At 59.5% G+C, this 13,555-nt stretch overlaps 2 protein-coding genes across 3 annotated transcripts in view; both read right to left on the bottom strand.

Moving 5' to 3' along the window:
- Positions 1-1,053: 1,053 nt before the first annotated feature.
- Positions 1,054-5,518, bottom strand: LCAT (lecithin-cholesterol acyltransferase). The gene is made up of 6 exons (XM_011932029.1): positions 5,098-5,518; positions 4,191-4,347; positions 3,997-4,112; positions 3,808-3,903; positions 3,500-3,724; positions 1,054-1,650 (listed from the first exon to the last, which is right to left on the bottom strand). Exons 1-6 carry the CDS (start codon positions 5,249-5,251, stop codon positions 1,076-1,078), a joined length of 1,323 nt encoding a protein of 440 aa, XP_011787419.1. The 5' UTR covers positions 5,252-5,518; the 3' UTR covers positions 1,054-1,075.
- Positions 5,479-13,555, bottom strand: part of SLC12A4 (solute carrier family 12 (potassium/chloride transporter), member 4) — a 22,978-nt gene continuing 14,901 nt past the window's right edge. For both annotated transcript variants that reach the window (XM_011932031.1, XM_011932030.1), the window contains exons 7-24: positions 12,792-13,033; positions 12,431-12,645; positions 11,748-11,912; positions 11,570-11,668; positions 11,269-11,326; positions 10,935-11,109; positions 10,419-10,537; positions 9,236-9,334; positions 8,836-8,955; positions 8,486-8,590; positions 8,093-8,261; positions 7,596-7,791; positions 7,318-7,487; positions 7,098-7,229; positions 6,911-7,018; positions 6,516-6,700; positions 6,232-6,367; positions 5,479-6,079 (exon numbers count right to left, since the gene is read on the bottom strand). In XM_011932031.1, the coding sequence (XP_011787421.1) occupies positions 5,990-6,079; positions 6,232-6,367; positions 6,516-6,700; positions 6,911-7,018; positions 7,098-7,229; positions 7,318-7,487; positions 7,596-7,791; positions 8,093-8,261; positions 8,486-8,590; positions 8,836-8,955; positions 9,236-9,334; positions 10,419-10,537; positions 10,935-11,109; positions 11,269-11,326; positions 11,570-11,668; positions 11,748-11,912; positions 12,431-12,645; positions 12,792-13,033 (2,583 nt within the window). In that variant the 3' untranslated portion in view covers positions 5,479-5,989. The remainder of the gene's footprint in view (positions 6,080-6,231; positions 6,368-6,515; positions 6,701-6,910; positions 7,019-7,097; positions 7,230-7,317; positions 7,488-7,595; positions 7,792-8,092; positions 8,262-8,485; positions 8,591-8,835; positions 8,956-9,235; positions 9,335-10,418; positions 10,538-10,934; positions 11,110-11,268; positions 11,327-11,569; positions 11,669-11,747; positions 11,913-12,430; positions 12,646-12,791; positions 13,034-13,555) is intronic.

Below are 13,555 nucleotides of genomic sequence, written 5' to 3'. Positions count from 1 at the left end.
TCTCAAACTTCCGACCTCAAGTGATCCGCCCGCCTTGGCCTCCCAAAGTGCTGGGATTACAGGCGTGAGCCACCACGCCCGGCCTAATTTTTAAAATTTTTGTAGAGATGAGGGCTCACTATATTGCCCAGGCTGGTCTCGCACTCCTGGGCTCAATCAAGTCAAACCCAAGTCTTTCCAGTGGCCCATTACTCTTCTTGTCCCTCTGACTTCAGTATAGGCACTGCCTCCTCTGGGAGGCCTTTGCTGACCCGAAAGACTCAGCCTCTTGTGCTCCCTAAGCTTTCCTCAGAGCATTTAGCTTCATTAGTAATTAAACTTTCATTAGTGAAATGATCTGATTAATGGTTGTCATTCCCAGATTCAAATTCTAAATTTTCTTTTTTTTTTTTGAGACCCAGTCTCTTTTGTTTCTGAGAGTCTCACTCTGTCGCCCAGTCTGGAGTGCAATGACATGATCTCGGCTCACAGTGACCTCCACCGCCCAGGTTCAAATGACTCTCATGCCGCAGCTTCCAGAGTAGCTGGGACGACAGGCGTGCGCCACCACACCTGGCAAATGTTTTGTATTTTAGTAGAGATGGGGTTTCTACCGTGTTGGCCAGGCTGGTCTCAAACTCCTGAGATCAGGTGACCCGCCTGCCTTGGTCTCCCAAAGTGCTGGGATTACAGGCGTGAGCCACTGTGCCTGGCTTCTAAACTCTTGTGGCCCTGTCATTCACCCAGCACTCAAAAGGCTGTCTCACTTGCCCTTTTGGGAGCTGGGAGGGACAGCTCAAATCATCCCCTCCCTGTACTCCTCTGACAGGGTTGGTGGGTGCAGCCAGCTCCAGTCCCCACACCCAGCACTGAGGCAGGCATGGTGCACGCTGCCTCAACAGCTCGACCAGGAGAGTGGACAGCTGCACATCTAGGGTGCCCACCTCAGTCCCAGGCCTCAGCAGAGCCCATCTTGCCCCACTCCGCACAGCACTGAGCCTGTGGCTGGTGATGAGTGAAAGCTGGTGTGGGACTCTAGTGCCTCCCTTTAACCTGCAACATACACGTCAGGGCTTACGGCAGCGAAGGAAGGTCTTTATTCAGGAGGCGGGGGCTCTGGGCTGGCAGTCGGGGATGCAGGGGGACCCTGGCGGTAGGCACCCAGCAGGATAGCATTGATGTGCTCCAGGGTCTGGTTGCTGAAGACCATGTTGAGATGTTGTATCCCACGCAGGGGCAGCAGGTGCACGGGCTGTGGCTGGCGGCCCTGCCAGAGGCCACAGAGCTCAGTGCTGCGCGTGGCCACTGTGTCGTCACCGTCCTCATAGAGCACATCCACAGGGTCCGTGTAGGGGAAGCCGTGGTCATAGATGTAGGTGCGGGCCGTGGGCAAGCCCACGCCATAAAGACAGTATACTTCCACACCAGGCGCTGGGAGTCCTGCCAGGAGGTCACGTGACTGCAGCCACATGTACCAGCCTTCCTCAAAGTGCAGGTCTGCAAAGAAGCGCTGGAAGTCACGGCCTGTGTAATTGAAGCTGGGGGTGGAAATGAACACATGGTCCTCAGGCCAAGCCATGCGAGAGGGAAACATCCAGGGGGAGGTAGTCGTTATGCGCTGCTCCTCTTTCAGCTTGATGCTGGACATGATGGGGATGCCCTGGTTGTCGCCTGTGGATAGGGAGCAAGGTGGGACAGGGAGCCAGGCCTGGCTACCCCTGGCCCACAACCTGCTGAGTGTAGGCTCAGCCAGATGCTCAATCTTGCCCCCTGCCCAATCTAGACACAGACTCTAAGCCACAGGCTTGAGAAGGCCTGATATTCAATGATGCTCAGTGTCGGCTTACTCAGTGAGGAGCTGTTGGGTGGAGCTGTACGGCTTCAAAAGAAGGGCAGGGGCAGGCACCATGGCTCACTCCTGTAATCCCAACACTTTGGGAGGCTGAGGCAGGAGGATCACTTGAGGCCAGGAGTCCAAGACCAGCCTAGGCAATGCAGTGAGACCCTGTCTCTACAAAAAAAAAAAAAAAAAAAAAAAATCAGCTGGGCATACTGGAGTGCACCTCTAGTCCTTAGCTACTCAAAAGGCAAAGGCAGGAAGGTTGCTTGACTCTAGGAATTTAAGGTTACAGTGAACTATGATCATGCCACTGCACTGTAGCCTGGGTGACAGAACGAGATCCCAGCCTAAAAATAAATAGGGCCGGGTATGTTGGCTCATGCCTGTAATCCCAGCACTTTGGGAGGCCGAGGCAGGCAGATGACTTGAGGTCAGGAGTTCGAGACCAGCCTGGCCAACATGGGGAAGCCCAGTCTCTACTAAAAATACAAAAATTAGCCAGGCATGGTGGCACATGCCTGTGATCCTAGCTACTAGGGAGGCTGAGGCAAGATAATCACTTGAACCTGGGAGGCGGAGGTTACAGTGAGCGGAGATTGCACTACTGCATTCCAGCCTGGGAAACAGAGCGAGACTCCGTCTCAAAATAAATAAACAAACAAGTATTTTGTAAAAGGCCCAGCACAGTGGCTCACGCCTGTAATCCCAGCACTTTGGGAGGCTGAGGCAGGAAATTACTTAAGCTCAGGAGTTTAAGACCAGCCTGGGCAACATAACAAGACTTCGTTTCTACTAAAAAATAAAAATAAATTAGGTGTGGTGGTGCGTGCCTATAGTCTCAGCTACCCAGGAGGCTGAGGCAGGAGAGTTGCTTGGGCCAGGGAGATTGAGGCTGTGGCTATGATCGTGCCATTGCACTCCAGCCTGGGCAACAGAGTGAGACCCTGTAAAAAAAAAAAAAAAAAAATGTAGGCGGGGCTTCCTGAGGACCGGGGTGTGTGGGGATGGTGGGTGAGGCCCCGGATGTGTGGGGATGGCGGGGGCGGTGCTGGCTGTCTTCCCTTGGGCATGTGTCTCTCTGTTCCTTGTGTGGCTTGTGCTGCACTGGGGGCCACAGAGTTGTGCTCCAGAAAGGGGGAAACAAGATGGTGTCTGTTTGACATTTATTGATGGTGTCTGATGAGTGTTTCTCTCTCCAGACCAGCTCCCAGGGTACAGGGGGTGGGGAGTAGGTGGTAGCTGTGTCAGTGCTGGGCCCTGGTGCCACTCCCTAGGGAAGGGCAGGCAGGGCCCCGGGGGGTCTGGCCCTAGCTCTGGCAGACCCGTCCTCAGTGAAGCACATCCCTCGGCAGAGGCGCTCCTGCGAGCAAGCGGAAGGCGGGCAAGGGTTGGGTAGGCAGGCTCTGGGGCTACAAGGAACAAACCTGGAGGCAGATAGCTGGGGTTCACTTTCTATTTTCACTGCCCCTTTGCCATCACTGACACACACTCTGGAAGGAGCCACCCTAATTGCTCAGGCCAGGGTCACTGCTCTGGAGGCCAGTGACAGCGAGCATGCCTGCCCAGGGGTGGTAGATGGCACCCCCAGAGGCCACTGTGAGCAGGAGCCGCAGTGAAGGCAGGCCCAGGATCAACTTCGTCTCACCCATCGCTGGGCCTCAGTGGTCGAGGCCTTCTCACCTGAGGCCAAGACCAGCATGGGTTTGATGGAGCCGCCCCAGGGAGCCCCAAGAGAGATGAAGCCATCGATGAAGCGGTCCTTCCAGGCCTGGGGCTGGCGCAGCAGGAAATAGAGCAAGTGTAGACAGCCAAGGCTGTGGCCAATGAGGAAGACAGGCTTCCCATAGGCAGCGTGCATCTCCTCCACCAGCCCTGCGAGCTTGCGGTAGTACTCCTCCTGCTGGCCTGCAGTGGGTGGAAGGGGTCAGGGCAGTTGGGGTCCGGGGCACCTGCCCCACCCCAAGCTGGTCATCCGTAGAGACACTCACCGGGCTCCAGCCGCCAGTCATAGGGGGCGGCACGCACAGTCTCGTCCCGCATGTAGCCGTTGTTGACCAGGTTCTGCACCAGTGTGTGCAGGTACCCTGTCGGGGGAGCAGCAGCACAGGGGGCTGGGCCATGCCTGCTGTGGGCCAGCACCCCAGCCTGGAGCCCCAGCCCTGCCCTCTGACACAAACCTGCCAGCTTGCTGCTGTCCAGGTACTCCACAGAGTAGGTCTTGCCAAAGCCGGGGACGCGGATCTGGACACCAGGGGCATTGGACACAAGCCCAGAGCTCCGGTTGTAGACAACCCTGCAGGGCGGGGTGCCACTTAGCAGCCAATAGCCAAGGGGCAGTGTGTCGGGGCTGGGGCAGAGCACATGGCTGTACCTGGTGTTATCGATCCAGCAGTCTACCCCGAGGGGTAGGAACATGTTGAGATCCAGCCAGATGGTGAAGAAGTCCTCTGTCTTGCGGTAGCACATCCAGTTCACCACATCTGGTTTGTCCAGCTTGGCTTCTAGCTGATTCCCCAGGCAGCCGGGCACTGTGAGCAGCGGCCCTCACTCTGGACTCTGGATTCCCCCCGTGACCCTTACCCCAGTCACCCCAGATGCTGCAGTGACCAGACCCACCCCCAGCCTCCCACACCCTCAACCCTAGGTACAAAGCACATTTACCCTCCCCTGCTCACACCCCCTCTCCCCGCTATCCCCCCAGTAGCCAAAGCCCAGGCTTCCCTGAGGAAGGGAAGGTGCTGAGGTGCTGAGGCCAAGGCCGCTGACCCCTGCCTCTGCAGAGCAAACACCCAGTCTGGCGCTCCTTTACTGCCAAAGTCCAGGGTGGGAACAGGTAGGTCTAGGGGCAGGGGGACTGGGCTTAATAGGGGCTGGGCAGGGATGGGCCTCTCCTGCTCACCGGTCCTGGGCTGGGCATCTTGTCCTTGGTGGGTGGGGGCCAAAGAAGGAGTGGTGGGGCTTGGCCCAGAGTCTGGTGTGGCTGTGGCTGACCACAGCTTGTGATGCCCCAGCCAAGACCTCAGGCACATCCTGTCCCCTACTCTGCCTGCCACTCTGCCAACCCCGGGGTAGGCAACTGAGAGACAGTGTCGGGCGGCGGGGAGAAGGGAGGTCATTCCTCTATGGGACAAGCTTTTGGCCCCTCCCCACACCAAGGCAGGTACTTACACCGAGGCTTATGCAGGGCAAAAGGGTTTTGGCCGGGTCAGCTGCCAGGGGCTGGGGCCCAGGCTCCCCAGGGTATGGCGTTTTGCATCAGGGGCCTGACGGGGGCTTACCGAGGATGACGGGCCGTGTGTGGTTACTGAGCTCAGCCTTGGGCGTGGTGTGCGGGGGGAAGAGCACATTGAGGAGCCAGAAGGGGGCGGCAGGAGGGAGCAGCAGCCCCAGCAGCAGCGGCACCCACTGCCATGGGGAGCCGGGCGGCCCCATTCCAGCCCTGGTGCCTACTGCCAGAGGAAGCGGCACTGGGCTGGCCTTATCTGGTGTGGGAGTGGGAGGGGCCCTAGGGTCAGTGGGAGGGACGGCCTGGCCAGTGGGGGTTGTGGCCAGAGATTGCCGGAAAGGGGCACAGCCTCAGGGAGCCAGCTCTGGGCCTAGGTTCAGTTCCGCCTTCTTCTCTTGGCGCCAGGGGAAACAGAGCCGGGGCAGCAGGAGGCCCAGAAGTACACAATGTTTTATTGAAAAAGTCAGGCCTCAGCTCGGCTGGCTCCATTCGGCTCAGCTTGGTGGGGGGCCCTGCCCATAGCTGACTGAGCCAGATCTTCCTGCAGGCAGCTGGGCTGGACTCCCTCCCTGGCTACTCTTCCCTTCGTCTCTGATGGTGACATCCAAATAATAAATATGCAATAAATAGTGCTCCTGGACTGGGCTGGGCCAGCTGCCTTCGAATCCCACTCAGCCCCAACCAGTCTTCTCTGGCCAGGACAGGCCTACTGGGGGGCTAGACAGTAAAGTCCCCAAGCCTCCCACGGTCCCACGAGACCCAGGACCCATCTCCAGTTTGAGGCCCAGGCCTGGTTTCCAAGGAGACCTAGCAAAGCTGGGTCCAGGACAGGGCCAGGCAAGCAGGGCTGGCAAGTGGGTGCTGGGAAGAGGCTGTTACCCCAGACCACAGCTTGTGATGTCCTGGCCAAGACCTCGACTCCAGGCCACAAGATGACACTGGGCTCAGGAGTAGATGGTGATGACTTCACGGCCACCACCGCGCACCAACAGCACCCGCTCAAGGCCTTCGGTCAGTACCTCGAGGAACTCCATGTCTGCAGGGCCTCGAGTCAAGGAGGCAGCGACAGAATCCATGGGTAACCAGGGCCACCTGGGCCACACCCACCCGGGGGCCCGGGAGAGGAGCCGCTGGCCTGACCTCCCACGCTGCCCACCTCCCAGTTGCTGCCCCTCCACAAAGGGATCCAGTTTTCGTCGCCCTCACTGTTCTTGGGTGGGCCAGGCATGTTTAGGAGAACCAGGCGGGCGTCGTGGGAGCGCGTGACAATGACTTCATTGAGCTTCACAGCGGTGTGCATGCGTCGCACATTGGACTGGTCCCTACACATAGTGTAGCCAATCACAGGTCACCATGAGCCATCCTGCAAGGAGGGTCCCCACCCCTGGTCCACCTAACACCATTTGTCTGCCCCACCCCACCTCCACCCCTAGATTCCAGCGCCACTGGGTCTGTTTTTGCTGCACTCACGGCTTAATATGCACCAACTCCCGGAAATTGTCAGGGGCCTGGCTGGGGTCCCAGGTCTCAGTCATGTACTTGTCCCTGGTCCATGTCATCTGGATCTTGTCAGCCCCCACTGCAGACTCATCTTCCTCGTCCGAGTACAGGCTCTCCAGCCGCAGGGCTGAGTGCCGATCCTTGACCAGCTGGGCCTGGGGACAATCGCAGGAGGTAGCCTTGGTCCCATAGGAAAAGGGGGACGGGGCCTGTCTGGCCCAACGTGACCACCCTGCCTCCGGGAAATGAGCACTGGCTTGGGTAGGGCTGCGGTGAGTCGTTCTGATTCCTCCACACCCACCGACGCGGTCTCCAAAGGCCAGACCCTGCCGCCCGCCCTGGCCTGAACCACAAAGGGCACTGACTTCTCGCTCCCGCTCAGTCTTGGTTAGTCTCATCTGCCGCAGCATCTGCGACCGCTGCTCCATCATCAGTGTCCGCTCGTAGGTGTATGCAGAGATGTCACTGTTATGCTGGGGAGAGGGTAGGCCGTGAGGACCCAGCTGCATGGGACATGGTATCCACGGGGCCAGGGCAGGACAGGGGGCTCACCATCTCCACCACCTCCACCTCGGCCTCAAGGCGCAGATGGTACAGGAAGACGGCCAGGTCCTTCTTCATCTGGATGCTATTATCATCCATCTGGGCCACTGTGAAGATGCGCATCCGGCACTTCCTCCAGACCTGAGGCAAGGGACCGGGTGGGCCATTTGGTCACAGCCGCTCCTCCGAGGGCCCAGCCCCTCTCACCTGCACCCACCACCCGGCCCACCTTATGCTGGCGCAGCAGGAAGGGCAGAAGCATAAGCATGCCACCGTCGTGCACGATCCACCACACGTCTATGTGGCCCTCCAGGTAGCGCTCGTGGTTGCTGGGGTAGAAGGCGATGTTCTTGGGCACGAGCAGGGCCAGGTGGGCAGCCGTAGTGCAGCGCACGGTGTCTGGGGAGGAGGAGCATGGCTGACCACCAGCCTGTGGCCCTCCGGCCGCTGCCACCTCACTTCACCCCTGCCCACCAGGTTCAGCCCAGGCCCCAGGCCCTCACACACCAATGAAGGTCTTCCAGGCACGGGGGTCCTCGCTCTGTCGCCAGCCGTAGGGCCAGCCCAGCACCACGGAGTTATGCCGCATGCCGCCCAGGCCACAGGACTGGATGAGGTGGGCCAGCCCCTCCCGCACCTTGCTGGCCACCACCACCTGGCAGAAACCCTTCACCTTCTCAATCTCCATCATGTTCTTGATGGTCTGTGGGGAACACACCCAGGGCCAACGGGAAGCCATCAGCTTCCCACCTCTGGGCTCCCTCCCAAGGCCCCTTGGGAACAAAACGACTTTGGGGTGGAGGAGGGCCTGGGGGCAACAAGCTGCCTATCCGGAGGCCAAGTTTTCAAGATGGGACTGCTGGCCCCCCCTTGTGCCAGCTGTCAGGTGGCAGCAGTGCTGGCTGCCTGGCTGGTCACGCTCGCCAAGACTGGGCCCTTCCCCTCCGTCAGCTGCAGCCCAGACTCCTGTAGTCTGGCTCAGCTCTCACCCCTGAAGCAGGTACCTGCTCGGCGGCCTGGGCCTCGCCATAGCTCTCCAAGAAGCTTCCCTGGATGACAGAACCAACAATGGTCAGGCCCTTGCCGGCCTTGAGCTGGGAGGCGAAGGTGAGGAGCCGTGGGTACTTCACGTGCAGGTCCTCGTCCAGCTTCAGCAGCACCAGCAGCTGTGGCCTGCAGTGGCCGGGTGGGGGAGCCTGAGACCAGGGCCGGCCGTTCCAGGGAGCCCCTCCTCTTCTTCCCTTCTTGGGTGATGGTCCCTGCGGGTTTGGGTAGCATGGCCCAGGAGGGTGCCCCTGGCAGCCCCAGGATGGGGAGCTGACACCTCTCGACGCTCTGACCCCGACAGCGACCCCTGAGAACCTCTGTGCCCTGGCCAGGGTCTGGTGGGAACTCACCGCCAGTTCTTGGTATGAGGAGGCCCCTCCTCCAGCCGCAACAGCGCGTAGCGGGCGGCGCTCAGGGACAGGCCTCGGATCCCGTCACCCCACTCCTTCTCAGCCCTGCAGATTCCACCACAGCTGGTGAGCCCCTGGTGCTGCCCAGGGGGTTCTGTCTATGTGGATGCGAGGTGGAGGGGTTCTGCCCCTAAGACCACCCCGGGTTCTGAGTTACAGTCCCCAGTCTTGGCACCCACGGTGGCCCAGCTCCCCGCCCACCCCAACGTCAGACCACCCTGCCTGTTCGGCCGGGCCCCCTCAGGGCTGTGCAGGCTGCCGGCAGAGGCCAGGTGGCAGCGCTCACTCACCCTTGGTACTCGATGTATTTGTAGATCATGCCGGCGATGAGCATGGCCACCAGGGCATAGTACCAGGAGGAGACAAACATAAGGGCCAGGCAGAGGCTCATGCCCAGGAAGGACAGCGCCCTGGGCCAGAGAGGAGGACAGAGTCAGGGCAGGACCAGGAGGGCCCCCGGCCACAGCCTGGCCCATGCCTTGGCGGCCCTGTCAGGTCCCAGGTGGGAGGTCCCAGGTGGGTGGTCAGGTCACTGGGTGGGAGACCCAGGTCCAGTTCCTCCCCAGCCCCATAATCTCCCTCCCCACAGTGTTTCATCAAGACCTACCTACCTACCCGGGAAGCCCAGGCCTCATCCAGAATGAAGCTCCTGGCCTCCCCAGGCCCTCCCGTGTCAGCGGCGTGGCTCACCAGTGATAGTACTTGAACCGGGGCCGCCAGTTGGGGGTCCTCAGGAGTGTCTGCACTGCACAGGCCAGGTTCACGAACAGGTAGCACATCAGAAAGAACCTGTGGCACAGGGGACAGTTGGTGAAGAGCGGCCTCCTCGGCAGCCGGGGGCCTGACATCAGGCTGGGACTGGCCCTGCCCTGCATGGCGTGGCCAGGTCTTCTCAACCTCATTGCTGTCACTTTCATGGCCTGAGGTGATGAGACTGCTGTGGAGGAGTCCTCGGAGACTGCAGAGGATGGGCAAGGGTTCGCCAGCGGAGGAGGTAGGAAAGGGAGTAACGGGGCAGAGCTGGAGGGTGGTACAGGGGCAGTAGGAAGAGCTCAGTGCCTGGAGACTCTAGGCCACATTCAGGCCTCTGGCCTGGGTGACCAGCTGGATGAGGGGCTGCCATGCATGAAGGGGAGGATGCAAGATGAGCCGGACCATTTGAATGCACCCAGTCAGAGACACTTAAGAGTCACTGTGGTGGGTGTGGGAGTCCCAGGCATGGGCAGGGCTGGCTGCATCAGCCCTCCGGGAAGGCAGCCGAGGACGGGAGCACAGGAAGGAAGGAGGCAGGTGGATCATCTGATGTCAGGAATTCGACACCAGCCTGGTCAAGATGGTAAAACCTCATCTCTACTAAAAATACAAAAAATTAGCTGGGCGTGGTGGTGCATGTCTGTAATCCCAGCTACTCAGGAGGCTGAGGCAGGAGAATCGCTTGAACCCAGGAGGCGGAGGTTGCAGTGAGCCAAGATCACGCCATTGCACTCCAGCCTGGGTGACAGAGTGAGACTCCGTCTCAAAACAAAACAAAACAAGACAAAAAAACAACAACAGATGGAAGGGGCAGCAGTGGCTTCAGGGAGGCATGAGGGACGTGGTGGTTGCCCTGTCCAGGGGAGAGGTCTGCCGGCCACCTGCTTTGGGGGCTCTCTCAGGGAGGTGTGGACCTGTTGGTCACTTTATAGCTTTGGCCTAGGTGCCAGGCTTGCTTCTAAATGCAGGGGTGGGCTGAGCCCTGCCAGGCCACATCTCCCCATGCAGCCTGCCACATCTCCCAGCTGCGCCCCCAACACCAGACACAGCCACGGGGAGGTGCTGGGGTTCAGGGACCCTTTCCCAGAACATCCCCCTGCCCTGCCCAGCCCCAGCTCACATGGATAGAATGGGGGCCACCATGTCGAGGGAGGCGATGAGGATGCCCAGCTCGGCGATGAGTGCTGTCAGGAGGAGTGCCCATGTGGGTTCACCATTCACCTTCCCGTGGCCAAATACCTGTGTGCACCAGGAAGGAAGCTGGTCCTGTCACCCCCATTCCATACCTTGGGCCGCAGACCCCAGCCTGGCCTCCCTCATCCCCAGGGCCCTCCTTGGGTGCTCAGGCTGCCTCTGTGCCTATCCCTGTGGGTGCCACCAGTCTCCTTGACTCTACCTCGCCAGGCCTCTCTCCTTTGGATGAGCCCTAAACAGGCCATGAAGATTCTGGGTCCAGGCAGCTCCAGGCCCAGGGCAGTGTCAGCCCAGGGCAATTCTCAGTAGCTCCTCATGGATGGCCGCCTGGCCCCGGGGCTACTGAGGACAGGATACACTTCATCTGTGTTCCCTATCTCTCTCCCTAGCTGGGCGAGGGCCTGGGAGCAGCCAGGCCATGGGGGAGTGCAGAAGGGCTCACCCGGAGGAAGGGGATGATGTTGTCCTTGGCAATGGCCTGCAATAGGCGCGGTGCCCCCGTGAGGCTCTGGAGGCCAGCACCGCATGTTGAAAAGAAGGAGCCGATGACGATGACCCAGGGTGAAGGCCAGGCCAGTGTGCCCACCACCAAGTTCCTGCTGACGCCATCGCCATACCTGCAGGGGCCACCAGAGTGAGGGATGTCAGGGGTCCGGAAGGACGACACGACCACCAAAGGTAGCCAGCAGCCTGAGGACCACCCACAGGGTTGGGGGCTGGTGTGAAGGCCGGCCAAAGCCCAGCCGCTGCTACAGAGAGGGGCCCAGCTCACTCACTTGTCCCGGAGAACCACACCCTCGATGCAGGCGCCAAAGAGAACCACACTGCTGAAGTCTGTGGTGGCGTCAAGGAAAACTCGGCCTCCGCCACCCCACTGTCCCTGAACAGGACCATGTGCCCCCACCCCAGCCAGACCGCAAGGACTGGGAGTATCATGATGTGTGTGTGTGTGTGTGTGCATGAGAAGGGGAGCTATATATGAGTGTGTGGGGTGTATGTGCATGTGAGCTGGTGACGTGCACAGGCCAAGCGCCTCCCGTCCTCTGCCCAACCTGCCCCAGGCCTGGGAAAGGATACACACGAGGGAAGTTGTAATGATGGCCAGAATGGTCCCCACAGGGATGGACTTCTGGGCATCACGGAGGTCCCCAGAGCGGTTTGAGCCAGCCATGATGCCTCCAAAAACAGATGAGACTCCCTCAGGGGCTCCCCGGGATTGGGGACAGGGATGGGTGGGTAGGCAGGCGGGGCTCACCTGTCACAGAAGGGAAGAAGATGCCGACCAGCACGGTGAATGATGTGGCGATGTCGGCCACCACGTACAGGGGCAGGCTCTCTTTCAGGCTCGGGGCATCTGCAGAGGGCAGCCCATGCTTCTCCACGATGTCACCCTTCTCCAGGTAGGCGCTCCACAGGTTTTCTGCAGGGGTAGCTGTGTCACCACCACAGCCGCCCCCCACTACCCCGGGCAGTTTGGGGCAGCCTAGGCAGAGGCTGCAGATGCAGGGCAGTTTTGGGACTCAAGAGACAGCTTCAGCGCAGTGACTGCAGTGTCAGCCACAGGGGTGCCCTGACCACGGGGAAGGAGCTGCCCAGCTAGAAGTCAACAGACAAAGGTGGCTGAACCACCATCACCCAGAGCCCCCCACTGCCTGCCTCACACAAAGGCCTTTATGGATCCTGTGGGAACATCCCCAGGCAGTGTCAGGGGCTGGTGGCTAGGGAAGACAGGCTGCTGCAGGCCTTGGACGCTGGCCAGACAGGCTTCACTCACTCCAAACTCGGCTGCCAGGAGCCAGGCTGGGAGGACACTGCTGGGCTGGGAAGGCGGCCAGTCCTGCCCCCATTCCCAAGCTGGCCGCACAAGGACAGCTCTGTGCTCTGCACCCCTGCTCAGCCTGTGGGTTCAAGAGCAGGAGGATGGGAGGGAGGACCCACCCTGGAGCACACCAGCAGCTGCCCCGGGGATGCCAGGGATCTCGGTCACATTGTTGAGCAGGAAGTAGGGGTCGCAGGAGTCGGTGGTAAGGTTGGGGCTGTGGCAGAAGAAACTCCATAGCCGGGTGGCCACTGTCTCATTGTCCACTACAGCTGTCTTGGCACAGATGTCAAACTGGTCCCGGGACAGGGTCCTGTTGCCCAGCATGCATACCCTGTGAGGGACAGAAGCATTGGCACCTGCTCAGCCCGAGGCCCCTGCTTGTGCTCACCTTGCAGTCTCTGGGATCTAGGGCATCAAAGGCTGGCTACATGAGAGGGATGTCCATGCAATGCCCAGATAAATTCCTGGGTTACTTACGGAAACACGGGAGGGTCAAATATAGACTTGATGCCCCCAGCATAGATGGAGAGGATGGAGATGATCACACAGGCCAGGAAGAGCGAGGCAAATTTGTTCACATACTTGACCCCCACAAACACCACTAGGGTCATAAAGGTCAGGAAAATGGTCCCATACACACGCATATTGTTCAAAGTGGCATTCGACGTGTCATGAGCGCCCAATGGGTAAAAAATGGCAGCTGGTGGGGCAATGTAGGTCTGAAACAAGAATATGGATAAGGAGGGTTTTATCTTCTTATTTGGAAAGTGAAACTTGTCATTTTGGTTTTCTTTTTAAGAGTACCTAAAAGAGGCTGGGCGCAGTGGCTCAGGCCTGTAATCCCAGCACTTTGAGAGGCCGAGGTAGGGGGATCACTTGAGGTCAGGAGTTCATGACTAGTCTGGCTAACATGGGGAAACCCCATCTCTACTAAAAATACAAAAATTAGTCGGGCGTGGTGGCACATGCCTGTAATCCCAGCTACTGGAGGCTGAGGCAGGAGAATCGCCTGAATCCAGGAAGCAGAGGCTGCAGTGAGCAGAGATCGCACCATTGCACTCCAGCCTGGGTGACAGAGGGAGACTCCATCTCAAAAAAATAAAAACTAGGCCAGGCGCGGTGGCTCAAGCCTGTAATCCCAGTACTTTGGGAGGCCGAGACAGGCGGATCACGAGGTCAGGAGATCGAGACCATCCTGGCTAACACAGTGAAACCCTGTCTCTACTAAAAAATGCAAAAAA

This window comes from Colobus angolensis, unplaced genomic scaffold, assembly GCF_000951035.1.
Source record: "Colobus angolensis palliatus isolate OR3802 unplaced genomic scaffold, Cang.pa_1.0 Scaffold93, whole genome shotgun sequence".
In the NCBI taxonomy this organism is placed as follows: domain Eukaryota; kingdom Metazoa; phylum Chordata; class Mammalia; order Primates; family Cercopithecidae; genus Colobus; species Colobus angolensis.
This window is presented reverse-complemented; position numbering and strand designations above follow the sequence as displayed.